The following is a 27,830-nucleotide window of genomic DNA, read 5'->3' on the forward strand; positions in this document are numbered from 1 at the left end:
GTCTAGTTTTCACGTCATTTTTAAGATAAATGTTTGTTTGCATTGAACAGCAGGTGACTGACACTGATCTTGTCCAAAACTGTCCGGTTTTCCAGGTACTCCGCGGAGAGCAACAGTTTCATGCATTCATGCTCATGCTGTCAGGAGAAGGCTACCAGTCAGAAGGAGGTGGACATGATCTGCGCCGATGGCAGCAAGATAAAGTTCTCCTACATTTCAGTTGACCAGTGCGGTTGCCAAGTCGCTAAATGTCATGAGAACACATAGAAAGATTTTGAAAGAAACTAAGCTTAAATGAAAATCTGACTATTATACTTAAAAAGTTGAATAATTCCTCTACAAAAACTATTAGAGAATCAAGACACAATATGCAGAAACCACCAAAGATACACCTTTGTGTATTCAGCGGGCCAAAACCTTTTGACATGTTGTGGTCTGAAATTTCCCACACCTCTGGAAATGGGCCCTTTGTACTTTGACAATATTTTTCATCACTTTCACATGTATTGCCATGGAGGCAGGTCCGCATAGTACCCTGTGATGACAACACATATTTGTGTCATGGTGTCTCTTTTAGCTATTGAAGAGATTGTTCCTTTAATCAGACTTTGCAATGTGGTATTTTCAGTCTTCAGGGTGTTTCTTTTTCTTTTACTGTATACGTCTTGAGAGCTAAAATACTCTAGAATGGCTTCAAAATGACAGTTCATTTCAAAATATTGCTTTTAATTTGAAATGATTGTTGCTCATAATTTCTAACAGCATCCGTAAAAATTATCTCTCATCTCATTGAATATATAAATAAAAGAATATCTAACCTTTCTTTTTCCAACATCTGAATGTCTTTAACGTAATTAAAACTCAGGTTCACTGATGACCATGTGTTCATGTTTTTTGTATTTCCTGACTACATTTTTTGTGTTTCTTAAAATCATCACTGTTAATTTCATTTAAAAAATATATGTCTTTGACCTACGGCAGTGTACCATCATTCATAATTTTAGATGTATTATTTTATAAATATTTGAAATGTAGATATTTACAGTCAGTTACAAATGCGTACTTTGAGTCCTCTTCCAATAATTAATCAACTCTAAAAATAATTTATTGAATGACACTTTTCCCCAATATACAATTATCAAGATTGCTTGTATTTACTACATAATGTACAAATTCTGTCTAGTCTTAGCCATACAGTTGGTGCACCATCTAAAGCTTGAGAGAGTATGTGTGTAGTATGACACTGATCAGCCATAACTTTAAGACCACTGATGGGGAAGTGAACAACTCTGATTATCTCATCACCATGATACCTGTCAGTGGGTACGATATTATAGGCAGCAAGTGAACATTTTGTCCTCAAAGTTCATGTGTTAGAAACAGGGAAAATGGGCAAGCGTTGATGAATTTGAGTGAATTTGACAAGGGTGGTGGTATCTCCAAAACAGTCTCCAAGTACTTTTCAAAAGTGGTCCAAGGATGGAAAAGCTGTGAGCAAGTGACAGGGTCATGGGCGGCCAAGGCTGATTGATGCATGCATGCATGCAGCTACAGCAGGTCAAATTGTTGAAAAAGTTGATACACATAGTGCATAAACAGTGGAGTTCATTACCCGACAGGTCGGGGCTGTTTTGGTGGCAAAAGAGCGACATACATTGTGATCAGCAGATGGTCATAATGTTATGGCTGATTGATGAATGCAAGAGTGCAAGTGTGCCAGGGTAATGAAAGGAATGGAGCAAATAAATAGCACTTGAGATGAAAGCATGAAAGAGACACGGAGTCTCCTCTGAACATGTCCCCTGAAACAGCAGCCTCGAGGGCAATAGCTCATACTCCCTCATTGTTTTGTCTTAATTGCATACATAAGTTGCTGGGCTACCCAGCCCTGGGGGAAAGGTTTGCCTTTGGCTCCTATTAACTGGAATAAGCACAACTTTATTCAGGAATATGTACCTTGTCAGCCCAAACTAAACTCCAATAATATAGGATATGAAACAAGATTTGTTTGTTTTTTTAAAGAGGACAGGACCAGAATATGCTTTGACCGGAACTGATTTCTGATCACGGTTTCTACCCGGTACGTTTTTAGTGTAACACACCGCTTGGAAATCATGTCGGCGCAGAAGTCGGGACGCTCAGTGTTAGAGTAGGCAAATCCCTGTTTAACATAACTCATTCTGTAATTTTTGTATTCAAGAATACATTAGTCAGAGGTTATGTTTTGAAGGAAAACAACGTATCGTTGCAGTGTCGATTTCTTTAGAGGTAAAATAAGTTTTATGCCGACTTCTCCCTCTCCCTTTTTTCTTTTTGACTAGTAACGTTAGCTAACGTAACGCTGGTTAGCTAAGTTGATATGATAAAACCGTAAACACAACTGTGGCTTGCTTGTGTTTGGATAAAGGTGTTGTGGGAAGCATAACATTTATTGTGGACGTTGTATTGAAGTCAGCTGAAATAGTTCGTACTTGTCATCTAACGTTAAAGTGTTTAGTATCTTAGTGTATGTACTGGCTTTAGTCTTGCTACCGTTAATGTCAGTTCTGTAACTGGAGGTAGTTTAGTTACAGCGTTAAATAGAGATTTAACACATTTCTTTCTAATGTCCTGTTTATTATATTTTGTGTGAGATTGTATCAATACTGTCGTGCAGGAATATTAATGATAATCAATGACAATTTGTGTGCATTCTCAGTTATTTGTTTGAGCCATGGCATCGCTATCAGAGGAGGTGCTGCTGGTGGTGAAAAAGGTTCGCCAGAGGAAGCAGGATGGCACACTTTATCTGATGGCTGAACGTATAGCCTGGGGTCCAGAGGGCAAAGACCGCTTCACAGTCAGCCACTTGTATGCAGATATTCGCTGTGAGTACTTGATACCATCAAATTACAAGTAACGCCAATGATATGTTGGTGGTGGTCTCAAGTTGCACTTTATTGGTTTTCCTCTAAAGGTCAGAAGATCAGTCCAGATGGTAAATCCAAAATCCAGCTCCAGCTGGTCCTTCACACTGGCGAGAGTACCACATTCCACTTTTCCAATGACAGCAGTGCACTCAAAGACCGAGAGGCTGCCAAGGAGCTGTTGCAGCAGCTACTGCCCAAGTTCAAGAAGAAAGCCAACAAAGAACTGGAGGAGAAAAACAGGTGAGACTCGGCAGTTTCTACTGTTAAGATGTCTGGTAACATTCTCTGTTGTTCTTATTGTACCAAACCAATGAAAAATGTATCCTTCTAGTACTGTCTGTGTAAGCCTAATATATAGCTTATTCCTCACTGTCATATATCTCCACTGTGTCCAAAACTATTAAGAACACACCAATGAGGGGTTAAAGAGGGATATGCTATTATGCTGATTTTCAGGTTCAAAATCCTATTTAGGGGTTGTACTAGAACAGGTTTACATGCTTTAATTTAAAAAAATCACCATATTTTTTTTTCATACTGCACATTGCTGCAGCTCCTCTTTTCACCCTGTGTGTTGAAGGCTTTGTTTTAACATTGGAGTGATACATCTTGTCTCTAAATGATCTTTGTTGGTAGTTGCACATGCGCAGTTCCTAGTTAAGGACTACTAGCCAATCAGAAGCAGAGAAGGGCAGGTCAGCGAAAGGCTGGTAATAGCCAATCAGAAGCAGAGAAAGGCGGGTCAGCGAAAAGATGGTAAAAAGCTTCGATTCAGCTGTAGGCCGACCAACTTGGCAATATGGACTGGAGCAAGAGTTTCAGAGTGGTGAGTTATTAATCTGTAACAAAAGTATCTTTGATCCATAAAGTTTTAACTGAGCTCTGTCTCTACATCACAGTAACAACTTTATGTCCATTGACTGCTTAGAGGATAGTTAGTGTTTGGAAGGGAGAGGAGAGGTGTGCTGCAGCTCAGTGTTTTTCCACCAGTGTTTTTGAGGGCGTGTCGGAATAGTTGCTTAGCGAGCATTATGACACGTATTTACTTGTGACATCACAAGAAAGGGAAGTAAAGGCAGGACTACCAACGAGCTGTTTTGCAGGCAGTTCAGAGCAGTGTTTTCTGTGGGAGATGGGAACTCTCTTTGGGGTGGACTTTGGGCTTTTTTACTTTGCAAACCTAGTACATGCACAAAAAAAAAGTTTTACTCAATAAAGGAGAGGGGAAAAGGCCAAAAAACATAATACCACCTCTTTAAAGCTAGTATTTTGGATACATTTTTAAAGATTAACATTCTCTGTAACAACAGATGAGCTTGGGCCAGAGAGCCGTAAACGGGGGAAGAGAATTTTGAATGAAAGTAGGTGATTTTCAGTTTTTGCTTAAACTAGCATGGGGGTTCACTGTTGACCTTGGTAACAGTATGCAAGGTTCCTACATAGTATGGAAGTTATTTCCAGGTCTGTATGGAAGTATGGAAAAAATAAAAAAATAATAATTTTCTGAAAATAAAGTGATGATTCCCACTGTGACACATCTAAAATATCTCACAAATGTAAGTAAATTTGGATAAAAGCATCAGCTAAATGAATAAATGTAATGTAAATTCAAGCAAAGTGTTTTTCATCGTGTTTGGAGCAGCCAGCCAGTGCAGTCAAAATGTTTTCCATTGTGTAAGAGAGCGCAGGCTGGAGCTTCATGGCGTGTGACTGAACACACACTCCTACGCAGAGCTGCGACCAAATTAGTTTGAAGGAATAAGTAGCAATATCTTTGAATTGCATATATACATAGCATCACAAATAACCAAATATTAAGCTTCTATGAAAATTTATGAGCTATGCATTGATGTAGTTATCAGAAAAGTCAACAGACTATTTTCTGCATAAGGAAAACCTGCCTTTTATGGCTGCATTCATCGTCATTTCTATGGACACAGTGAATAAACAAGGTTGCACAGATTCAATGAAAATATAATTATTTAGCCCATTTTTAGTTCTTATTTATAAAAGAGACAAAAAATATGGACTGATAATGAATATAATATTTATTCAATACGTTAAGGGAAAATAATAAGAATATAGTTAGCACAGGTTAGTTTACTTCCTCTTTGGACAGAGAGGTTTGACAGTGGTTTGTTGTTGATTGATTTTAATGAGCTACAGTACCTAGCTACAATCATCTGGCAATTATCTGGCAACATAATAGCATACATAGTCAGAATGTATCATACATGTTAACAGTTGGATTGTGAAACCATTTATTTACATAATAAACATCAAGCTATTTGTCAGTGTCAGTTTTTTGTAATTCTAGACTATTTGTAAGTCTTGAAATTATGGAATTTTAAATTGGAAAATGTGTAGTAACTCTGAGTGTGGGTGTTTATAATAATCTCAACTAAAGAACAAAATGTAGCCTATTATATGAGGGTAGAACCTGACTGGGATTTATTTTTTATTTTTTTAATATCATCATTATCATGATGTAGTTCAAATAACGTCTTTTCCTGGTCTTATTAGATACATTACTGTAAATGGATCCAGTTCTCTGAACTTAGCAGGAAATTAACAATTAACAGCTTCATGTCAAAATTACTAATAAGGTTTTTAGGTGATTCATTACTTAATAATTTTATTCTTACACTATTTTTATTTCCTCCTCAAGGATGCTTCAAGAAGATCCAGTGCTTTTCCAGTTATATAAAGATCTCGTAGTGAGCCAAGTGATCAGTGCTGACGAATTCTGGGCCAACCGGTTAGGAGACATAAACAACGCAGACCCCGCACTATACAACAACAAACAGGAAGTCGGTATATCTGGAGCCTTTCTGGTGAGTGCATTAAGTCTGGCACAGTTAGATCTTACATTTTGAAAACAACCAAATATAAAATGTAGAGCTGGGCACGTTAACGCGTTATTATTGCGTTAACTCATAATTAACGCCGACAATTATTTTATCGCATGTTAACGCAGTTTTTATTATTATTAATTTGAAAGTCCGATTTTCACTGACTCTGAGTACACATAGGCTACAGTCAAACCATTGGTCACAGGAGGGGTGGGATGTTGATCAGCCTGCAAATCACCCACACAAACAAGCGGTGGAGGGAGGCTTCGGCAGACTATGTTGGATGCAGTGTGTGGGAGAAATAGATAAACAACAGCAGGACAAGCGATCAAATGCCATAGCGGAGTGGATAGCTACACACTGTATGCTGATTGCTGATTGCTCTTTGCTCCAGTGATCAAGAGATAAGAGATCCACGAGTAAACGGCAGGCGCTCTATGGATAGTAACCATGGCAACGGCTTCTGTGCGCTACACAGCTGTAGCTTATTTAACTCAAGTTAAAATTATACTCAAGTTTAAATTATGTGCAATTATTGCACATTTTACAGCAGTACATTTAAATTAAAAGTGCGCAGTACACTACTTTATTAATTATCATTTTGCGCATAACTATACAATTAATCAGGGTAAAAAAATTTAATGGTTGCCTAGCACTAATTAAATGTCAACATTGATCCAGCATTGACAACTTCGACATTAGTAACACCCCAGCATTAACAACATACTGTCAAACGTTAACATCCTACATTTTCTTGCTTAACAGGCAGACATTAGACCTCAGACTGATGGATGCAACGGCTTGAGATATAATCTGACAGCTGACATTATTGAGTCCATCTTCAGAACTTACCCTGCAGGTAAACCATTACATCTTACATTTGAAGCTCGGTCATCAATTGCAATGGTATTGAAAGACCAGGAAAAAAGCTTCTACAAGCTCTGATTTTCATCTCAGCTAAGACCACAACACTGTCAACCAGAGAGGACGGATTTCTTTGTGAAATCAGCCAGTAAACAGTGTACTGTAAATGTAACTCTAAATGTGCAACTGGTGTTTATCATCCATTACATAAAAGATTGGACTAAATATATTTATATCAACGTGCGTTTCACTTGCAGTGAAGCAGAAGTATAGTGAAAATGTGCCTCATAACCTGACGGAGAAGGAGTTCTGGACCCGCTTTTTCCAGTCCCATTATTTTCACAGAGACCGCATCAGCACAGGAACACAGGATATCTTCTCAGAGTGCGCCAAGCAGGATGAAAAGGGTGGGAATTTTGAAACGTTCTCAAGTGCAAATGTCACATGTAAATGTGAAGGTTTTGTCAGTATTTTGTCAGATGTCAGTACATGATTTCGACACTTACTTCATTACTGCAAATGGGACTGCTAAGCCATGAATCTGTTTTCCATGTAAAGGTTTTAAATCTGTCTCATGCAGGGTTAAAGTCTATGGTGGTTCAAGGAGTGAAGAATCCGTTGGTCGACCTCATGGCGTTAGAGGATAAGACGTTAGATGAGGTGAGATTTAATGAGATGATTAGGCAAACAAAGCCACATCATACTACTCAAAAATCATTTACTTCTATAGCTTTCTTTTCCTCTATGTCCTGCGATCTCAAGAGTTGGTATTTTCTGTGACACAGGGTTACGGGGCTTGCACAACAACACCCTCAACTTCCAGCTCAAACAGGACGGTGAAGGAGAGCAGCAATGCGGCCATTATAAAGCGTTTCAACCATCACAGTGCCATGGTGCTGGCGGCAGGCTCACGCAAGGGGTAATGAAATGACTTTTGCAAAAAAAAATCACTTGCTTGCTGTCTTAATTTTTTTGCTAACTAGATAATATTTTTAAAGGGAAACACCAACTGACCAAGCTAGTGAGACGAGCAGTACAGATGGAAACTCAAGGGATTCTGACTTCTTCCAGCCTCCTGTAAAGAAGGTACGATGACTGTAGCTTTAAAGGTCCAGTGTGTAATAATTCTGAGGATTTATTGACAGAAATGCAATATAATACACATAACCATGTTTTCAGTGGTGTAAAAAGACCTTCCATAATGAACCGTTCTGTTTCTATTACCTTAGAATGAGCCATTTCAGTCTACATAACCGCGGGTCCCCTATCCATGGATGTCGCCATGTTGCGTCACCATGTTTCTACAGTAGCCGAAAACGGACAAACAGCGCTAACAGAGCATGTTTTGTCACTAGGTTGTTCTTTTTCTGCTTGTATAATTCCAGCAGTGTAGACGCTCGTCACTACGTTGAATGTGTACATAGAAGAAGAAGAGGAAAATAATAATAATATACGGTCTCTCAGTAGTCATCTGGTTTAGAAGTAAGAAGAGAAGTGAAATTTGGACAAATGGTGGACTACCTGTATTGTTTAGCACGAGCCAGCAGTGTGTGGATCTACGTCACCAAAGAAGCGAAAACATGATGAAGCCAGACGGCATCGGGACAGATACAGACAGACAGACAGATTTTCCCAGATGGAAGGCTCTGATTTGATTCAAAGTGGCGCTGAAGTTGTCTGTTTTCTGCTGGACACGTAATTAAGTTAGTGCAACTTTAGCGATACAAAGGAAAACTGCTGTTTGATAGCGTTGGCTAGAAGCTGCCGATAATCACAGATAGAAGTGACGTGTTTGCCTTGTCAGTGTTGTGAAAAATATAGTTGGATTGTAATTTCATTAACATTATTCTTCATTGTGTGTTTTGGCTTTGGTACATGAACAGAAATGTGCCACTTACGTTCATGAGATAATGAGCTGATTAATTGGCAATAAAACAGTAACCAACTTACAGAATGGAAGCTCCGATCAGCCAGTTAAACTCCACATTTTACTGTCCTGGTAGAAAGAACATAGTTGGATTGTAATTTCATGTAAAGTTAGTTATTGTCCAGCACTTTGTCTTTGCAATGTGGACAGAAATGTGTCGCTTATGTGAGACAATTAGCTAATTAACTGGCAATAAAGTAGCTTACAGCTGGAAGCTGAGATAGGTCAGCTAAACTTTTACTGCTCTGGTAGAAAAAAATATTTAGTTGGATTGTAATTTTTAATATTATTCTCCAACTGTGTCTTGGCTTTGCAGTGTGGACATAAATGTGTCTTTGAGACAATCAGCTGATTATTATTGGCAATAAAAAGGGTACAGCATGGACTAAACAGGTAAACTTCACATTTTACTGCCCTGGTGGAAAACTTTTAACAGCGGTGCGATTGCAAGACTGTGTGGAGAGGAGTCTTGATCCTCACCTGACTTTGCCTTTGTAAACGTCATGTATTATATGGTTTGTAATGGACTGTGGTGCAGAAACGGTGCTTACTTTTTCTTGTTATCTGTCAGTGGTCATACTTTCACTAGATGTAATAGTTTTTGATGTTCTTTGCTTTGTTAGTCCAGATGAGCCAACCCTCCTAAGATGTAACACAATGCAGAATTACAGTACAGTAAAATAATGTTTTACAGGAGTAGGCCACATCATGTAGCATTTCATTTATTGATGTTGATGTTGTTTGATTAACAATAATGTTTGCAATGCCATATGATTTTACTGAATAATATAAATAATAAAATATAATTTCTTAGTATATAGATCTAAAGAAACCTAATTTCTGGACTGGTTACTCTCTTTTGTCCTGTGTCTCTTTTCTGTTGGCAAACTATCTTAGGTCAGATTACAAGAAGCCATTGAATATGAAGATCTGCAAAGGGAAAACAGGCCAAAAACAATTGCGTTAAACCTCAAGAAGTCTGACAGGTACAATTTGTCGGGGTTTTTTTCTTCTTCTGTGTTCGTTAAATGTTAACTCCTAGTGGCATTGATGTATGCACATTTTTATTAGACTAGTATTTTCATGTAACGCCATAAGTAACTGTCAATAAGTAATATATTACCGTCACATAAAAATTCAGCTTTTAATATCTGAAAAAGCAAAGTAAGGGTTTTTCTGCATTTCAGAAGCTGTGACAACCAAATATTTTGTAGTTTTACTTTATAATTGACTGAAACTGAAAACAGTTAATACAACAGATAATCATTAATGTTCTTTTCATCAACTAAACAAAAACTAAATAATTGATTAGTTGTGTCAGCTCTCTGTGCAGAATTGAGGAAGATGCTCATCTGTTGGGGGTGAGTCTCACTTCCTCTGGACAGACTGCTTATTTCAAAATAGATTTTGTATTTCATTTTACAGCTCAGATTCATTGCTTTCACTGTGCTGAAGTTCCTGCTAATGGCCAACACCAGAATGTCACTTCAGCATAAATTTATGCTTTTGACTGCTCAAACTGGCAGACTTTTGCCTTAAAAATTGTCCAGGAATGAAAAATTATATGTTCTAATATAATGTTTCTCACAGTATCTCTCTTTATTTGTAAGGTACGCCCATGGGCCTGTGCCACTTCAGTCTCAACAGTATACGACAAGCCAGGATATCATCAACTCTGTCAACTACATCCAGCAAGAGATGGTCAATTACAAACCCAACCTCACTCAGGTTAGGTCATGCTCACTATATTTCGTTAACTTTATCATGCATGCTGATCAGTGCCATCAGGTTTTCACCAGATATTGATCAAGTCAGCTGCACAGAACACAGCTTCTATTGTGATTTAACAATCACTGACCTTCGGACAAAAGTTAATGATCATACACATCTCAGAAGTCCAATAACAACACATTCCCAGGTCAAGATCATTAAACCTGTTCCTCTAGTTCCTTTTCCACTTATTGTGATAATATAAGAGCCCACTAAAAGCACTGTGGACTGGGAAGGCAGTACAAATATTTTCAAAGTTAGGTTTTCCTGAAAAATCAGGAATATGTAAATTGTTTAAAGTATGAATGGTGTCTTTGAAGAGTTTAACCCCAGTGATACTCGTTGCAGGTGTTGTCCAGCACAACCGCTAGCTCTGCTATTGCAGCACTTTCTCCAGGTGGCATCCTCATGCAGGCAGGAGCACAACAAGCCATAAATCGTAAGTGTGTTGTACAACTGTGAAACTGTGAAAGGTGATCAGTGGATGCCTATAGCACATCTGTAGCGTGAGGTTGCTGAAATGCCGCTGAGCAACACACTGAACTTCAAGGTGTTTCCTCATGACTGCTGTCATGCATTCTGTAGAAATAGAGGGATGGGTTATTTTTGTACAAGCAGACATAAGCTCTTATTTTTCTGTAATGTTTCTGTATTGTTCAATGATGACCCATATTATGAAAAATGTTGAGTATTTAAACTGCCAGTAATTTATTTTGTCTTTTCTTTTTCCAGAGATGGTACCTACTGAGGTTCAAGGAGAGTTAAAGCATCTTTATGCAGCTGCTGGAGAGTTGCTGAGACACTTCTGGTCCTGTTTTCCTGTAAACACACCATTTTTGGAGGAAAAGGTGACTTAATATTCCCTGTATTGAAAGAAAGTCTAATAATTGTTACAGAGTTAAGCTGAAATTTTGGCAACAAAAAGATCAATTGGCACTTCTAATACTTGTCTAATAGTACTTGTAAATAATTTTTTTGCATTTCTTTGTGGTTTTAATATGTAGTTTTATAGTATAATCTCAATCACTACCACCACCTTACACCTGGCAGTCACCCTACATAAGTTTAATTTTTTGTTTTTCTTCAGATTTGTTCTCATCATCTCATACTTTTCAAACAGGTGATGAAAATGAAGTCAAACCTCGAGAGATTTCAGATGACCAAGCTTTGTCCTTTTCAGGAGAAGATTCAGCGTCAGTACTTAAGTACAAATGTAAGTCTCCAAGTTATTAATAATGACACAATATTGGCTTTAACCAGGTGACACTTTCATTAAATTTCTTGTATGTTCCCACAGCTCACAGGGCATTTGGAGGAGATGTTACAGACAGCCTATAGCAAGTTTCACATCTGGCAAACCCGTCGCATGATGAGGAAAACCTGAGGTCTGATGGTTTGTCAAAGAGAGGACAAGGAAGATGTGAAAGTTTATGGACAAATGGCCTGTGAAGGTTCTCCAGACTGCTGTGAAGAAACCACAGATCACAGTCTGATGGGGCGTGGTTAACCAGGGGCTTAATGAGGATATAGATGGATGCTGCTACATCCCCAACTGTTCAACAGAGACTAATGGCATCTCAGTCACAAATAACTGTAATTAGTTTCTTTCTCTTTTGTTTGTGTTTTTTCAATGGTTGAGAATTTGGTATCGGTAATGGTTAAATGGGACGTTCAAAATGGTGTAATATGACCAAATAGATGGAAAGAAAGATGGAAAATCATTTAAGGCACTCCGGACGACAGGCTATCCTATGAGAAGCAAGCAGAGGGCTGCCAACATGTGTTTCATCGGTGCACAGAGCAGCGAAAGAGAGAATGGACATAACAAGGAGCCCCTCTGAGCACCGGATCGATTTGTGGAGAAGAGTTTCAGAAAATATAAAGGCGAAATAAATAGCAATACTGTAAAGACATTTCACACTGGAGTGCATTAGTTTGTGTGACTCGAATCACACTGTCTTTGGTTTGTAATGTCTGCACTGAAGACAAAAGTGTTACTCTAAATTAAAGTGAGGCATAAAGCTTTTGTTAATGAACCTTCTGCATTTCATCACGTCCATGTACCTTAAATTACTGTATTTTTGGTCTGTATTAATGCGGTCCTCTATATATGTGTTTATAAGAGCGGTAGAAGTTTGTGTGAAAGACGTTCAGTGAAGCATCCAGTGCGGCTATTGGGAAGCCGTAGCTCTGCTTTCAGGAAGTGTCCTCACGTCAGCTGAGTGGAGCCGTGGCAGGTCTGCTGGCTGCAGGAAGAGTGGCGAGACGCTGACCGCTGACTTTCTTCCAGAAAAGTGGACAAAAACGGCGGTTTAGAGTGGATTTATAGGCGGTAGCACTGGCCTGTCACTCCGACTCTCCTTTGGTGAGTTAAACTGACAACATCGAGTGAATGGCAGCATCACTTTCAGAGCTAGCTAGCTAGCATGTTTGCTAATTTGTTATTGCTAGTATAGTGACAACGAGTCGGCGCATTGAACATATTCCTCAGAATATAACGTTACTTAATGTCAGTAAACTGTGAAGACATATTTAAGATAGCCATGTCGTGCTCATATTTAATTATTTAAAGCTAAGGTTCCCCTAACGTTAGTTTTGACAGAAACGTTAGCGCCAGTGTCAGCAGATGACGGGTCTCGTGATGCAGACTGACTGCCACAAAATCGACTGATGGAATCGCCCTCTTGAAGTAAGTTGTTTGCAGTGCGGCAACTTAATAAAGATACGGACTTGCTGTGTATTATCAACGAAAACGAACCTAGAAGAGCCGTTCAGTTAATTACTTGTTTGTTCGAGTCGCATTTACTGTCAAAAATCTGGAATATTTGAATAACGTTACGAAATGTGACAGTTTGACGGTTATTAACGTTAACGTAGGAATGTAATACTTTGCGGTGTCACTGTAATGTCAAGTGAAAGCCAGTGTTGTCCTCCAAATTAAATAGTAAAAGTTAGTAACGTACATTTATAACTGTAACTATGCCAAGTTAGTTGACGGCTGGTCCTCTCTAGCATAGTAAAGTAGTTACATATTAGCTGTTCACTTTTATACAGTCTGTGGTAACTTCTGACACTGCGGCCAGCTGAGCCGTCGTTTCATGCCGGTTTGTGCGTATTTTCTGTTTATGTTACACGTCTGAGGGACATTTTGCTAACTTTACTTCGCTGCATTTATTTGAGCTACACATTGTTATGGCTTAAATTCCCCACTAGTATGTAAATTATTCAATATTTAATCCACTTGACCAGTTACAACAATAAAATCGCATTTCTGCATAAGTAACATTAACGTTATTGCTAATGTTTTAATATAATCTGATATAGTGAAACTTAATTCTCACTGGCATGCACTTTTACTTTTGGTTCTTGTAGTTAGCTATTGATACTTTTTCTTAATAGGGACTTCAATTTATATCTAACTGAAATTTGTCAATCCATAATAGGCAACACACACATATTGAATATGTGCTGTCTTTAGATAAGTAAGCAGTTTGGCACTACTTATGCTTTAGTAAACAAACAGAATCAGTGTCAGGCTGAGGCCCAGTCAATAGCAAAGACAGGCCCTTATCAGTGTCTCTGAATTATCATCTTGACTTTAGGCCTTGTCTTGTGTGTTAGGACTCCTGTACATCGAGGGCCCAATTCGAGTAAATTTAGCAGGTCAATTCAACTGTGGTCAGCTCGAATCTGTACAAATCTTCACTCCCAAATATATTCCTGGTGCAGTAGAGTGCTAGCCGATACAGAGGTTGACTGTTACTTCTTACCTGCTTTTCAGATGCTTGTGTCAACTACTACAATGCTTCAGAGCAATTATGTGCAGATATTTTGTTTTAAAACATTTTTGCGGCACACACACTGATGTTTTCTTCCAAAAGTTTGATCACTCTAATGAGCTGCAGCTTTAGTTTAGCTTCTCCTTTCTCATAAGTTCACTTAAAACCATAGCAAGTAAATCATAGCCAACAACAAGTAAGTCAAAGTCACCAACAGTGTATGTGAGTAAAGAAACTTCCCCCCATTTTTCATCTTTATTCATTTAGTGACAATAGTGTCTTCCTTGGCGACTCCTAGAAAATGTCAGAAACACTTTGCTAAATTAGAACGTATTGAACAACTGTCTTCTTTCTCAGTTGTAGAGGATCGCCAGTGAAGATGCCTCTGATACAGGTTGTGCCAGAGAACTACAGTCATGTACTGGCAGAGTTTGACTGCCTCGATCCACTTCTGTCTGCTCTCCGATTAGACTCCAGCAGACTTAAGGTAGGTTTCACTATCACATCTCTGAGTCTGTGTTAAAATGAAGATTTATATTAGCTTATTATTTGGTGTCCTTAAAGTGCAACATAGTGAAAATACTGGGTTAACCTTATCATAAACAGTTAGTGGGCCTGTAACTTATGTACTTTGTACTCACAGTACACGTGGTACAGATTAATAAATGTAATATAATTAAAAATCCAACTGCTACAATGGACTTTAAAAGCAGAAAAATGCCAGGTGATTAACACATCAGATTGTCTGAGTCTTGGGATAATTGGGTACAATACTGCAAATTACAACATTATTTTTTATTTAGTTTATCTAACAGTGTATCTACATGAAAAGGTGAGCCAGCAATTCCTAAATGTGACTCTGTTTCATTTCTTTTATTGTTTAGTTTTGCACAGACAGCACAAAATTTAAAAGTGAGTGCACCAGAGTTTGCTAGCAGCTAATTTGCATCTGTTGTCCCTTGGCAGGTAGACAAAACAAAGGAAAACAACCACTGAACAACAAGTACACAACATAAAACAGCACGATACATTATGCCCATCAATGGAAGATTGAAAAAATCAGTATGATGCATACAAGAAACACAAGGTAATCATTGTTGTTGTGTTTTAGTGCACCTGTTTGGCTGTGTCAAGGAAGTGGCTCGCATTAGGAACATCAGCAGGAGGATTGCACCTGATTCAGAGGGAGGGCTGGAAACAAAAGCTCATCCTCACTCACAAGGTAATATGTGACTGGGTACTATTGTGCAAAGAGAGAGAGCCTAAGTCCCTCCCAGAAAGGTCTGTTTGTGAAGCGTTTGGTCTTGGTGGAAAGTGACCTGTATCGCCTACCTGAGGGAAGGAGCTGCAAGAGGTGGTGAGCAGGATGTGATGGATCGGAGATGATTTTCTTTGCTCGCTTTACAGTCTGAGTGTATAGGGAATCAGATGAGGGGAGTTGGTTGCCTATGATTTTGGATGCTTTGTTGACAATCCGCTGTAGATTCTTTCATGTTTGGCTGTCTGTGCTACCGTACCACTGGAAGGGGAGGGACTTAAGCTTTCTATACAGCTGCACATAATACGTAATACAATGTTTGTATGTGTCGGTTTCTCCTAATTTTGTGTTAAGTGGTAACCCATTATGCGCCCTTTTTAGGAGGGATCTATCACTCAGGTGGTGTGTTGCCCTCATGATGAAGACTTCATTGCTGTTGCTACAAGGTTTGAATCTCACTATGTAGTAAAGAAATCTTTTATACTTATCTATCCTCAAACAAAACGCACCCTTTGTCACCTTTCTCCTCTTGCTTCTGTTGCCTGTATTGTTCACCATGTTTGCTGTGTTTCTGCTCCAGTCAGGGTCTGGTGGCGGTGTGGGAGCTGCAGCTGGAGCGGCGGGGACGTCCAGAGAGAGTCGGTGTGTCCTGGGAGCACCGAGGTCGGATCATCACTGCGCTCTGCTGGGACACCAGCACGCTCAGAGTTTTTGTCGGGGACTCAGGAGGCAAGGTGTCTCTTCTCCGTGCAGGATCCTCCAAACTTGGCAAGGTATTGACTGCTGAAGTAAATGCAGCTTTTGAAATGTTTTAGACAATTTGGAGTTCATCCACAAGCAGTTATGTAAGGTCTCTGAACTAAATCAAATTACCAAGCCTTACATTGAAGCCAGGTGACAGGTTACTAAATTCTCTGACCCTTCAAACCTGCTTACAGTCCAAAATCACAGACCTCACGAAGGATCTAAAAATTCAAATAAATGACTTTCACTTGGCAAGTTCAACAAAGTAAGGTTCTCTAATTGAAAATTGGTGTTTCATTTGTTTTTGTTTAAAGTTCATTTTCATCTCAAACTGAAATGTAAAGGTTAACCAGGTGGTAGAAAAAAGGGTAAAATGTGCAAAACCACCAGCATAATCAATTAGGTGATTATATTTTCTAATAAGTGATAAATCACATTTGTGTCTTGGCAATAGGAATCATGTGGAAATGAGAGACAAATGTTAGTATTTTTAAAACCTTTGAGGATCTCGAGAAATATGCCTATAATTGCTGGCTGAGATTTTTTTTTTCTTGCACTTCTTGTGATTCAGCTAAATGAACCAATGTCACTCTTTGCTGTGTTCTTGTCCTTATATTATATGTAATGTACATATCCTTCTTCATATCCATGCTTGATTTCTTTATGGCTAGGGGTCAGCATTCGTATCTTCCCTGTTCAGACCGTCACCACTGTGGACTCCAAAGTGGTTCAGCTCGGGTACCAAGATGGTCGCCTGATGGTGTCTTCCTTGAGCCGCTGCTACCTCTGTGACACAGAGAGGTAAGTACACACTGCGTCTCTGAAAGAGAGAAAGAGACTCTCAAAGGGCGCATGTTAATGCCCCCATATTGGAAATATTGTCCACACTTCAGTGTTGTTTATGGTGAATCTATATTTCAATCATATACATAATCATTTTATGCTGATTTATTGAGGATGCTTAAGGACAATTTCAGCATTTGGTTTATAATTAAGTAATTTTTCTGTGACTCTGCGCGGCACAAGTAGGTAGAGAAAGTGGATGAAAGTAACATTTATTTATTTTCTTAACCATTTTTATTAAAATAATAATGCAGCTGAGTCTAATGTTATATGGGTAATTAACAAGTTAAGAAAAAGGTAATCAAATTGGGTTCCCAAAACAACTCTGTCAGAATGTTATTCATGTTGATCCCTGGACATATCTCAGCAGTGGTGTATTTTTCTGTCTATACCTGCCTTCAGAGAGAAGTTCTGGCGTGTTGGAAATAAGGAGCGCGATGGGGAGTATGGAGCTTGTTTTTTCCCTCAGAACAGGGGATTATTAGTTGGTCAACCCCCCCTGCTGTACTGTGCCCGACCGGGGTCTCGAATATGGGAGGCCAGCTTTAATGGCGAGGTTCTCAGCACCCATCAGTTCAAACAGCCATGGCCTGTCCTCCTCTACCTCTCATCACCATCAGGTACTGATTGTTCTTGCTTTTAAGTTGTCTTCTTTAAAAAGGCAAACTCCTAATTTGTCTTTTGTTACCTGCAGAAATGAGCCACACTACAACCCAGCGCAGAAGAGCCCCCAGTCGATCGCCTTCCCTAAACTTCTTTATTTGGGGTAATGTTATATATAATTTATTATCTGAGTTATTAGGCTTGTCAGTTGCCTTTTTTTTTTTTAGATAATAACTGTAGGCAAGTCTGTCAGTTGACTAACTGTACACTTTATTTATTTATATAGAGACCAAAACTTGGTGACCTGGACTGATTCAGCTATTTATATCTTCACACCTCTGAATGGACAAGTGCTGCTGTGGACTGAAGTGAAAGGTGTGTTTGCTGCTTTCTCCCAAAATCCTTTGGAGTAGTTAAGCAAACATTTTATTGATAAACCCACACAATCAGTTTATATATTGATATGGATCCTAGACATGTTCTTACCCTTGAATCATTTGGACTACTGATCATTAATAACAACAAATAAAAGATGATAATATTTAATCATTTTAGAATTCATCACCCAGATGTGTTGTTCCTGATTGATTTACTTTAAATTGATCCAAAGCTGTTTTCTGGTTTTGTAGATTTGGTTGATATTGCTGTCTACCGCAACGAGCTCTTCTGTCTCCATGGCAGCGGTCGTTTGTCCCACCTCTCCCTGTTATCTGCTGAGCGCTGTGTTGAGCGTCTGCTGCGGAGGGAGTCCTGGCCTCTAGCTGCTATAGTCTGCTGCATGTTCCAGCACACAATCACCACCAGCAGGGTAAGATGGCTGCTACTGCCGCCCTAACTGGCCTCGTCTGTGTACTGTCTAACTAAAATTTTAGTCTGGCCAAGCTTAAGTAAGGATATTAGCACAGAATAAACCTGGTCACTTGAAGTTTCTCACCTTGAATGCCCTGACCACAAGTAGAAAAATAAATGTGCAGGTGCTAGATATGGTCAGTCCATACAGTAATTTGATCTATGTACTATATGCCCCAAGTGAATCTGGATTGTGTAGATGATGAAAACTAAATGTGAAATGTACAGTTTGAAGTAAATCGAGCATTATCATACCAGACCATAATCAGGAAACTTACCCACACTTCTCATGATCAAAGTAAGCGCTTGACACCTGGAGCATTGTTCTGAAGTGTTGATAAAGCATTTATGATCGCCTTGTTCATCATTCCTGTGTTTTACTTCAGGCCAGGAAATCAATTCCCATCGACCGCCTTGAGCATCTCAGGTCCCAGCTCAGTCCCAGCACACACCTTGAGCTGTCTGGCCAGCTGGAGGAAGTCATCACTAAACTGGAGCCTCTCGGCTCCGCCTCCAGCAGCCGCAGAAGTAGCATCTCCTCACATGTAAGTCAAAGTAACTTTCTATAGATAATTTCTCTGAACAATCAATTTACCAGGTAATGGTGACCACCATAACTGTAGATGATAAGCACCCAACTTCCATTTCATTTACTTTGCTGTGGGATCCTTCCAATTACCAGGTTTCAACAGTGGAATTATCCTTGTATGAACAAAGTCAGCTAACATTAGCCGGATAATGTTTTACATTACATTACATTTACTCATTTAGCTGATGCTTTTATCCAAAGCAACTTACAATTGCTATATATGTCAGAGGTCGCACGTCTTGTTTTACACAGAAGCAGAGCATTTTGTTGTTAACAGGAATGTCCATTCAACATATTTCTAATTCAACTGTAACTGAAGCACGCAGCTTCTGTAAACCTGTATTATACACATTAGTTCGCTGATATCTGATATATCATTATGTGGGATAAATTTATAAATAAAGCTCGATGGAAAAACAAGTTTTGAATGCAGCAACAAAGACCCAAAAAGGCATGAACAGAGTTCTGTTCCCCTAAGAGTCATTTATTCTTTTGTAAGACATGAAAATGAGTTTGCATCACACAGGTCCAAAAATGCAGAACTAAAGCTGAGGTTGCTTCAGCCTGGTTTTATACCCTTCTCCCCTTTGTACTGTCCCTCTTGCATGTGTGAATTAGCTCTTACAATAATGTCCGAATTTATATTTGTGTATGCTTTCTAACAATCTTGTGTGTGTTCTTCCTGGGCTTTTCTCAGTTTCTCCTTACTCCCCTACTCGACTGTCCATAACTTACTGCACAGCTTAAGTCGTTTTTCAACCATTTCATCGTTTTGACCTTGCTATTGACATTCTCTTTGTCAGTCCCTTTAGATTATCTTCAGTTGCTTGTAAGTTGCTCATGCTAACGGTCACATCCTTGTTTCACCTGGCACTTCCTTTTGCCAACCGAAGCATGTTCTTACTAACCCAGACTCACTGACGGCAGGGGAGAGGGAGTTCCCCCTGGACTTCCCTTAACTAGTGGCGTCTGCCTAGCCACAGCAACATCTGGCACACTACTTCATGTTTGAGTATAGTAAAAAGATTATACGAATATACTAACATAATTATATGAATATGCTGACTTACTTATATAGCATGCAAATAAGTTTGTGTAATAATACAACTTACTGATAACTAATAATGTGCAAAATATGTTGAAGACCAACTCCATATAAAAGGCACATTTATACTTAATCATTGTCTTTTGGCCTGTATGAACATAATTACTATGTTACGTTGGAAACTGATTTATGACACAGTTTAGCCTTAATTTTCTTTTCTACAATTATCCAGGAGAGCTTCAATGTCCTGGACTGTGGAATCTATCGTGTGATCAGCCGCAGAGGAAGTCAGTCAGATGAGGAGACGAACTCCCTCATCAACCACTCTGTGTCAGAGGAGGAGCGGCTCAAAGAGTTCAGCTTTGTGCAGGAGGAGGATCAGGTGGATCATGGTAAGAGATGATCAGCTGCCAAATTAAAAATGACTGCTATCTTCAAACATGAAATTCAGTACATCTTAAAATTCATCTATAGTCAATTTCAGGTTATTTTTGTCGATACACTTAGGATGGTCTAATTTGATCAATGAACAGGTGTTTTTAAATATTTATATAATAATTACTAGTAATAACAATAATTACTCTTAGTAATATAATAATTACCAGATGAAATCAAGTTGAACAGGGGTTATCATTGCCTGTACTTTATTTACATATTAATTTATTAAGACAAAAAGAATAGCTGCAAAAATGTAATGTTATTTTTGGAAATAAACTAATTTACCCTGACAAGGTAATACTAATGATAATGACCTGAATACCTGTTTTGTATTATCTTATTGTTAAAACCTTATTTACTTCTATTTTAATTTAATCTACACACTCTGATATATGAATATGAGAAGAAACACTGGAGGATTCCCTGGGGTGAAAGTTTATATATAGAGTGATATGGATACAGTATCCTGCTATACAGAACTACAGTGGCATATTTTCAGAGCTAAAGTCTGCTTTTAATATAGTACAGGGCCTTTAATAACACAAACAAAAAGTGGCTCCAGCTAATTTGTTTATTTAATAACCTACAAAAGCCCTAATATTGTTTTCTGCTTTATGTGCTCAAGTGCAATTGAATATAATAATTAATTGGTTTATATAACTCAGGTTCTCCTTCCTTGTAATTAATTATTGACAGGGGCAGGGACTCTGATACTTGTGCAATGTAATGTAAATGTATGGTGCGGACTGTATGATGAATGTGAATGTAAAGTCCCCATGTGTTACTGTTGCTTACTGCACCCTCTTGAGGCACTGATGCCCAAGACAAATTTCCCTTCGGGGACAATAAAGTTGATCTTATCTTAATATGACGTTGTAACTGAACAGATTCAAAGATCATGGTGTTTTCATCCACTCTCAGACAACAAACTCTTCATCAGCAGAACAAATTAAACCCCACCCCAAAAAAGCGATTGCTAAAACAACGATCACAGCAAACCAGAAACATAAAAAAAGAAGTGTCTTCACACACGGTCTTTGTTGTTTCTTTTTTCACTCACTTTTTCTCTGTTGCTCTTTTCCTCTCTCTCTGTATATACTGTGTGTGGGTGTGTGTTTAGCAGGAACAAACTATTTTTCTTCCTCTCTGAGTTTGATGTCAATAGAGAGTGAAATTATTTTTGAAGTTTTATATCTAGCACAAAAAACTAAACATTGAGGAAAAATGCTGAATAAGATATTTATATTTTGGCTGCTAAAGATTTGTCAATATGAACATTTGATAATAATTTTACTCTTTGACTTTTCTCTGTTGTCTTAATACTCAGATGTACCTGTTCATCATAATGTCTTGTATGTTTGCCTCTAAAATAAATGTGTTTTTGAATTGATTTAAAAAAAATACATAATCATTGAATCAATAGTGCTGCTCTGCTGTACCTCTGGATTTTATGTGAGAGCTGAATGATCACTTTTAATGGCTGGTATGCTTTATAAATATAATCTTTTCTTTGCCACACTGTTAATGTCATGTTTCTTGTCTGTCCCATTGTATCACACACATATCACCATTATGGTTCAGTTTTTCTGCATTGTGCAGCGTTTAATTTCATTTCCTCTTTAGTGGAGTCAATCACCTTCGCTCCATCTGCTTGCATTATGTCCTCTGCCTCTCATCGTTACCCTCCAGTACTCCATCCATCTGTGTTTTTCCTCTGGCTCTTGCCCCCATCTTTATTCAGATCCACAGAACAGCGAGCGCATGGAGCCTGAGCGGTCTGAGCAAGGCCTGCAGTTCCACCTCCCCCTCTCATTCCGCCCCAAACCCCCTCGCATCGCACTGCAGGCCGTCAAAGACAGGTATACATCCAGTGAAATAAAGGACAGACATGCTAACAGCTTTAAATAGAAGAATGAAATTATCTGTGTACTTCTTTTTTCTTTGAAACTCCTGTATTGTATCATATTATATATATATATATATATAATTCAAGTGCAGCTGTGCTTTTAGATGGCTTACTTCCCTTTTCCATTGAAGACATTTAGTTTTTTTTTTTTTTCATTGTTCAACTGTGTAGGCGCATGTGGCAGGTTTCATTTCAAGCATCACCCTCAGTCATTTGTCATGAATTTGTCCACTTTTTGTAGTTCTGTTTGCGTTTCGGGTCATCAGTTGGTAAACACTTCTGAAGTAATCTTATCTGTGAAAGTTCCTTTTATTATTCAATTTTCTTTTTGTCAGTGTTTCTAGTTTTGTTAAGAAGACAACCGAGAAGATCAACACCCTCCAGATGAACTCTGAGCTCTGGCAACGGCCTGAATTCAGAGAGGGCGGACAGACTGAGACAGCTCCATACTCAGAGGAGATGGACAATGGGTAAGTACAAACCTATAAAAGTGGATGGAAAAAAAGTGGTGGTGTTATAATTTTTATAAAAGAGAAATTAGTCCACAGTCATTTCATCTTTTCTTATACTTTTGGCTAAATAACTTTTACCTTTGTTTTGAATGCATGAATGAATAAAACCAGTGAATTATATTTGTCGTCATAGAGTTTATGACGAAATGCCTAACACAGAGGCCGACGTGCAAGAACTTCGATCAGCAACAGAGCGTGCTATGTGAGTACTACACTTTGTTAGAATGCCGACCAGGATTTCACTTATTTTTACCAAGTTTTAATTGTAGAAACTAAATGTTACATTTTTCCCAACATCAGCACCCACATCCAAGATCCTTTGGTGCTACTGGATCCAGTCTACCTGGGAGACACTCTGCTTGAGTGGTTGCTGGTGCTGGAGCGAATACTCGGACCTGTAGCGCAGGGGTCCACTGCTGGGGATGATTCAACCATGGATGGACAAGGAGAGGAGAGGTGGGAGCGGGATTATCTAAACTCCTACTTAGAGAAACAAAAGGAAGCTACCTGCTTACCAGGAGAATTAACAGAGACCACTTCAGAGGAGAAGAAAGAAGAGTCTCCTGAGCTCGGAGACAAAGATGACTGTTGTGACTCCACTGAGAAGGAGCCTCCTGAGCCTGTTAGAGTGGCGTCGCCCAGACCTGTACCATTGGACCTCCTGGCTGATCTCACCCAGCTGGCGACGCTGTACTCTGAGCTGAGCTGCTTTAGAAACCAGGAGAATGAACAAGCATTGGGGTGCACAACTTTCCTGCGCCGCTACTTCTTTCTGCTGGACCAAGAGCGTGTGAGAAGAATGTGTCTGCTGCGTTATCAGGAGCAGCCGGAGCTGCAGAGTTCCTTCACTGAGGCCATGCAAGGTCAGAAGCTTTAAATCGTACACATACAGGGAAAAAAAGGAAAACACAGACAAACAGGAAATAAGAGCGTTGATAATATGATGCTTAAAGTGAATTTGTATAGATATTTCTAAATTGGATCACATCCCACAGTAGCAGTCAAGTCTTTAAAAGTCCAAAACACTGTTTTAGAGTGAGATCAGTGCAGTTGTTACATTCGAACCATAAAAACCATTCAGTCATCATTTTATCATTTTTTAAAACATAGAGGATCAGATTATTTTCCAATTAGAAGTTGTTGGGGTTTTTTTGGTTGTTTATTTTGTTTTTTTGCTCCAACCATGTCAAACATTAATACTTGTTGGTGGCTGTATGAAAAGCTTGTCATAATAACCAATTATTGCTAAGTGCAGATCTGGTTCAGTCTCTTACCTTAGAAGACTTTTAACCAATAATCACATAGAACAAAAAAAAATTAGAAAGTAACCTCTGTACTAATTTAATTAACATTTAAAAATCTGTCACATAATGTTGATCCTGATTGTCCTCATTTAGTTATGTGGTATTGGAGCTTATGGGCAACAAACTGTATTAATTTATATCTACAATTTATAATCCACCTCCGCGATCCAATCCCTCTTTTCAGACCTCATGTAGTAACTCCACACTGCTCTGATACTCTAATAGTTTAATCTTATTAAAAAAAATAAAAAATCAACTTCTTTTGTTTCTCTGCAGATCTCACTCAGTCCAGTAAGGTGGTGGAGGTTATTCAGAGAGGAGATTTGCTGAGATCACTGCGCAGTCTGAGAGAGCTGCAGCCCTGGAGTGCTCCTCCTCTCCTCGCTCACTTACACAGGTCAGTACACATATTTCTTCAGTCAGCACATATTTATATATATTTATTTACAGTTGTGATGAAGCTTGTAAAATAATTTCCCTGTGCTATTATCTAGGCTGTATGAAAAGCATGGGGAGGCGGCTGTACGCTCGTTTACCCAGTTCTATCCTACTATAACTCCTGCTGACGTAATGATCATGGCTCAGCAAAGCCACTTCCTGGCATACCTGGATAATCTGGTCCAATCACAAACTGAGGAGCACAGGTATTTCTTCAGTTTCATCTTTTTGTCAAAGGCACAAAAGATATTAAAGTCCTCTTGTTGCTGAATTTTACACTCATTTTTTCCCTTAGGTCGTCCTTTTTGCAGTCTCTGCTTGAACCAGAATCCCTGAGACAGGATTGGCTGGAGCTGGCACTTACCCATGATGCCCCTCAACACTGTGATACTCTGACCCCTGATGGACAGCCCAGGTGTGGTTCTGTTAGTGTGTGAAAAAAATCTAAAGTTATGTTCCTTTTTATTAATGTATGTTTTAGTATGAGGCTAGAAAACAACAACAAATTTTAAAGAATAACAACGCTATACCTAGGTGGATGTTATCTACGCTACCGTCCTGGGTACATTCATTTGACTATTTTACATTACCGTGGCCTAAATAGAATCCAGTAGTGAAAGTCAAGTATAAGAATAATTATAACTGTGAATTCTTGTAAATCCTGCTGCAGGTGGCATTCTCATTGTTTCAGTTGGGGTTACGGACGCTTCCTGTCTCTCCTGATTGGCCTTCCTGCAGACCTGTCTTCCAAGCAGAAGATGACAGAGACTTGCCGCAGACATGGGTACTTCTAATTTTCTTTAGGTCAACTGTCTTTTTGTTTGTTTTGCTGTTGATGTTTGGTAGTGAGTTTGCATTATCATATGCAACTTTAGATACTGGACGGGCTACCTGTACCTCTGCCGTGAGCTGCAGCGTCGCACAGAAGCGTTCTCCACCATCTGTCAGCTGGATGACATCAGTCTACTGGAGGAACCTGAGGGTAAAACTAACTGCAACTAAAAAGAAAATGTTTTCCTTGGACACTTTCATGCGCAAGCAGAATTATAATTTGACATTATATAATCTAAAAGTGATGGGTGTCAGGGGTTAAAACCACATGTCTTCTGCATGGAAATCCCATGCACATACTATACATTAGTAGCGTAGCATGTTTATCTAAACTATCCACAGTAACCTCGTCTCAACATAAGTTACAAGGTAGAGCCAAAATAGACGAACAAAGATGAACACACACAAGTGGATTCACTTTCCAGGGGAATAATTTGGACTGAGGGGAGTTTTTAGAACAGTGTAACAGTACAAATGCCAATATAATATGTAGTGTCCTGTTGATAATATTATAACATGGCACTTACCCCAGTTTAAAAATGGAATTTATACTTGGTTGGCTATTTGATAGCAACTTCCTGGTGATAAACTTGGACATTTGGTACTTTACATGTCTCATTTAGGAAGGAACATACAGACAGGGTCAGCGTGACCTTCAGCACCAAAAGATCAAACTCCAGAAGTAGAAACACAGCTTTAGTTTAACTTTCCTTCTTTATCTTGTCATTATTGAGAAATAAAAACATGTCAGCAACTGCAAACAGTACAGCTGATTAACATTTTGTCAATGTTTATGTAGACAGAACCTTAAAATAGACAGCACTTTATAACCTGTAAAGTGTTTTTTAAAGTTATACAAAAACCCCCCCAAAAAAACTTTCACTTATAGTTGGGTGCTCCACGTGGTCCCAAACCAAGGTCGGTCAGCCTGTAGTCATAAATCATTAATGACACAGTCTGCTCTCATCAGAGTAGCTCTTCTGACAACCACCCAAATGAGTTAAATCCTAAAAGCTATTTCATAGTTTAATGTCTGTTATTTTCCAGGTGTTGAGCCCCAAAACTTGGAAGAGTGGAAGCTCTTGATCCAGATATCTCAGCAGTGCAGCAGCGTGGTAAACTCAGAGCAGGTCACAGGTGTGAACGGAAGCAGCTGGTCCAACGGGTCAGCAGACTACGGTGGAAAGATCAGCCCGGAGAACTTGACCCTGATGCTGGCTCGCACAGCCGGGCCCGACCGCGCCTTGGCCGTTCTGGAGGAGTGCGGGGTGCAGCTGGTTCTTTCGCCGCACTCCAAACTGGTCTGTGAGCTGCTGAGGGTCGCTGAGAAGAGGCAGAGGTGGGAAAGAGTTCCAGTACTGTTTTCAAATATGTTTTTAGTTGTCGACAACAATAAAAATTTAACCAAACATAAAACAAATTTTCTGATGTGATGGGATTTTAGTTATCTTTTGAAGGCTTGTAATGCCATTTTGATCCATCAACTTAATTAAATTTGCTTTCCAAAGAGAGCAGACTAAAATATTGGAGAGGTCTTTGTTGTTTGGAGTGTGTGATAGTTATGTTAGTGGTCCTAAAATCCCTTTTTAATAAGTAAATATTGAACCAAAATTTGTAAATGAAGTCTGAAATGTCAGTAAAGGAACTGCTTTTCATAGTCAGAAAAGGGACCACTACAACCAAAGAGAATCAGTGTTATTTGAATGGACTTATTACATTGTATTATTTTATTATTATATATATATATATATATATATAAATTCTTTTGTTTTGTGTTTCAGAGCGATGATCCAGACGATGCTAGAGCGCTGCGATCGCTTCCTGTGGTCCCAGCATGCCTAACTTCAGACGGTCAGGAGCCTCTTCACGCCAAACAAGATAACTAACACTGTATGTAAGTCTCCCAATAACTGCTGTTGGAGAAGCGACTTAATTTATGCACTTTGTCAAAGCTTTCCTGTTTAAATGAAGGTACTTATCCTCTTAGTGAAAACAGTACTATCTTGTTAACATGTACACAGATCTTTCCAGTATTATCCTCTTCTATCCATTTACTTGTCAATTTGAGCAATATCCAGACGTACAGGGTATCATCACATTACTGTTTATGTTAATGAATAAGGTTGAATGCATGTACAGGTAATCATCATGTATGACAAAAAATTTTCTGTCAGTAATTACTGTGAAATGTTCTAACCAGGTAATAATATGTAAATAAAGGTCGTCTGTATTGTTATTGTTGTTGTTTATTGGTCGCCTTTTGTTTTTAAAACATTCAGCATGACAATAGTCAAACCTGGTGAATGTGTATTATTCCATGTACGCAAAAGTCCACATAAAGAGCAGAAGACAAGCATAAGAGTGAATCT

General features: G+C 38.8%; 2 protein-coding genes and 1 pseudogene across 3 annotated transcripts; all 3 read left to right on the top strand.

Moving 5' to 3' along the window:
* The window catches only part of LOC119893915, a 36,424-nt pseudogene extending 35,547 nt beyond the window's left edge, over window positions 1-877 (top strand).
* A 1,215-nt stretch (window positions 878-2,092) lies between these two features.
* On the top strand, window positions 2,093-12,358 carry gtf2h1 (general transcription factor IIH, polypeptide 1). Of its 2 annotated transcripts, none has more exons than XM_038706295.1 (15): window positions 2,093-2,268; window positions 2,699-2,867; window positions 2,957-3,149; window positions 5,578-5,743; window positions 6,527-6,620; window positions 6,883-7,032; window positions 7,206-7,285; window positions 7,411-7,544; window positions 7,624-7,711; window positions 9,450-9,538; window positions 10,163-10,280; window positions 10,671-10,761; window positions 11,055-11,170; window positions 11,443-11,535; window positions 11,620-12,358. In XM_038706295.1, the coding sequence occupies exons 2-15, from the start codon at window positions 2,714-2,716 to the stop codon at window positions 11,704-11,706; spliced, it is 1,653 nt and encodes a 550-aa protein (XP_038562223.1). In that variant the 5' UTR covers window positions 2,093-2,268; window positions 2,699-2,713; the 3' UTR covers window positions 11,707-12,358. The 2 variants fall into 2 exon arrangements, with proteins under 2 accessions (XP_038562223.1, XP_038562224.1); XM_038706296.1 differs by having other exon boundaries at window positions 2,109-2,149.
* A 151-nt stretch (window positions 12,359-12,509) lies between these two features.
* hps5 (HPS5 biogenesis of lysosomal organelles complex 2 subunit 2) lies at window positions 12,510-27,697 on the top strand. The gene is given in 25 exon segments (XM_038706260.1): window positions 12,510-12,687; window positions 14,459-14,588; window positions 15,213-15,323; window positions 15,741-15,805; window positions 15,940-16,132; window positions 16,775-16,784; window positions 16,787-16,904; window positions 17,349-17,527; window positions 17,530-17,566; window positions 17,641-17,712; window positions 17,836-17,924; window positions 18,179-18,357; window positions 18,785-18,943; window positions 20,265-20,424; window positions 22,212-22,329; window positions 22,712-22,846; window positions 23,022-23,090; window positions 23,189-23,751; window positions 24,469-24,589; window positions 24,687-24,836; window positions 24,926-25,045; window positions 25,301-25,414; window positions 25,506-25,612; window positions 26,509-26,800; window positions 27,243-27,697. Coding segments are annotated over 24 exon segments (3,330 nt in total). The 5' UTR covers window positions 12,510-12,687; window positions 14,459-14,480; the 3' UTR covers window positions 27,304-27,697.
* Window positions 27,698-27,830: the final 133 nt, after the last annotated feature.

Source organism: Micropterus salmoides, unplaced genomic scaffold (assembly GCF_014851395.1).
Source record: "Micropterus salmoides isolate LMB-PRFRI ecotype aquatic unplaced genomic scaffold, ASM1485139v1 Ms_hic_scaffold_8, whole genome shotgun sequence".
NCBI lineage: Eukaryota > Metazoa > Chordata > Actinopteri > Centrarchiformes > Centrarchidae > Micropterus > Micropterus salmoides.

Excerpts from the sequence above, each read along its gene's own strand:
- gtf2h1 (XM_038706295.1), top strand. The coding sequence starts at position 2,714 with ATGGCATCGCTATCAGAGGAGGTGCTGCTGGTGGTGAAAAAGGTTCGC. Across the intron at positions 9,539-10,162 it reads AACCTCAAGAAGTCTGACAG|GTACGCCCATGGGCCTGTGC; the intron begins GTACAATTTGTC and ends TTTATTTGTAAG. Across the intron at positions 11,536-11,619 it reads GTCAGTACTTAAGTACAAAT|CTCACAGGGCATTTGGAGGA; the intron begins GTAAGTCTCCAA and ends ATGTTCCCACAG.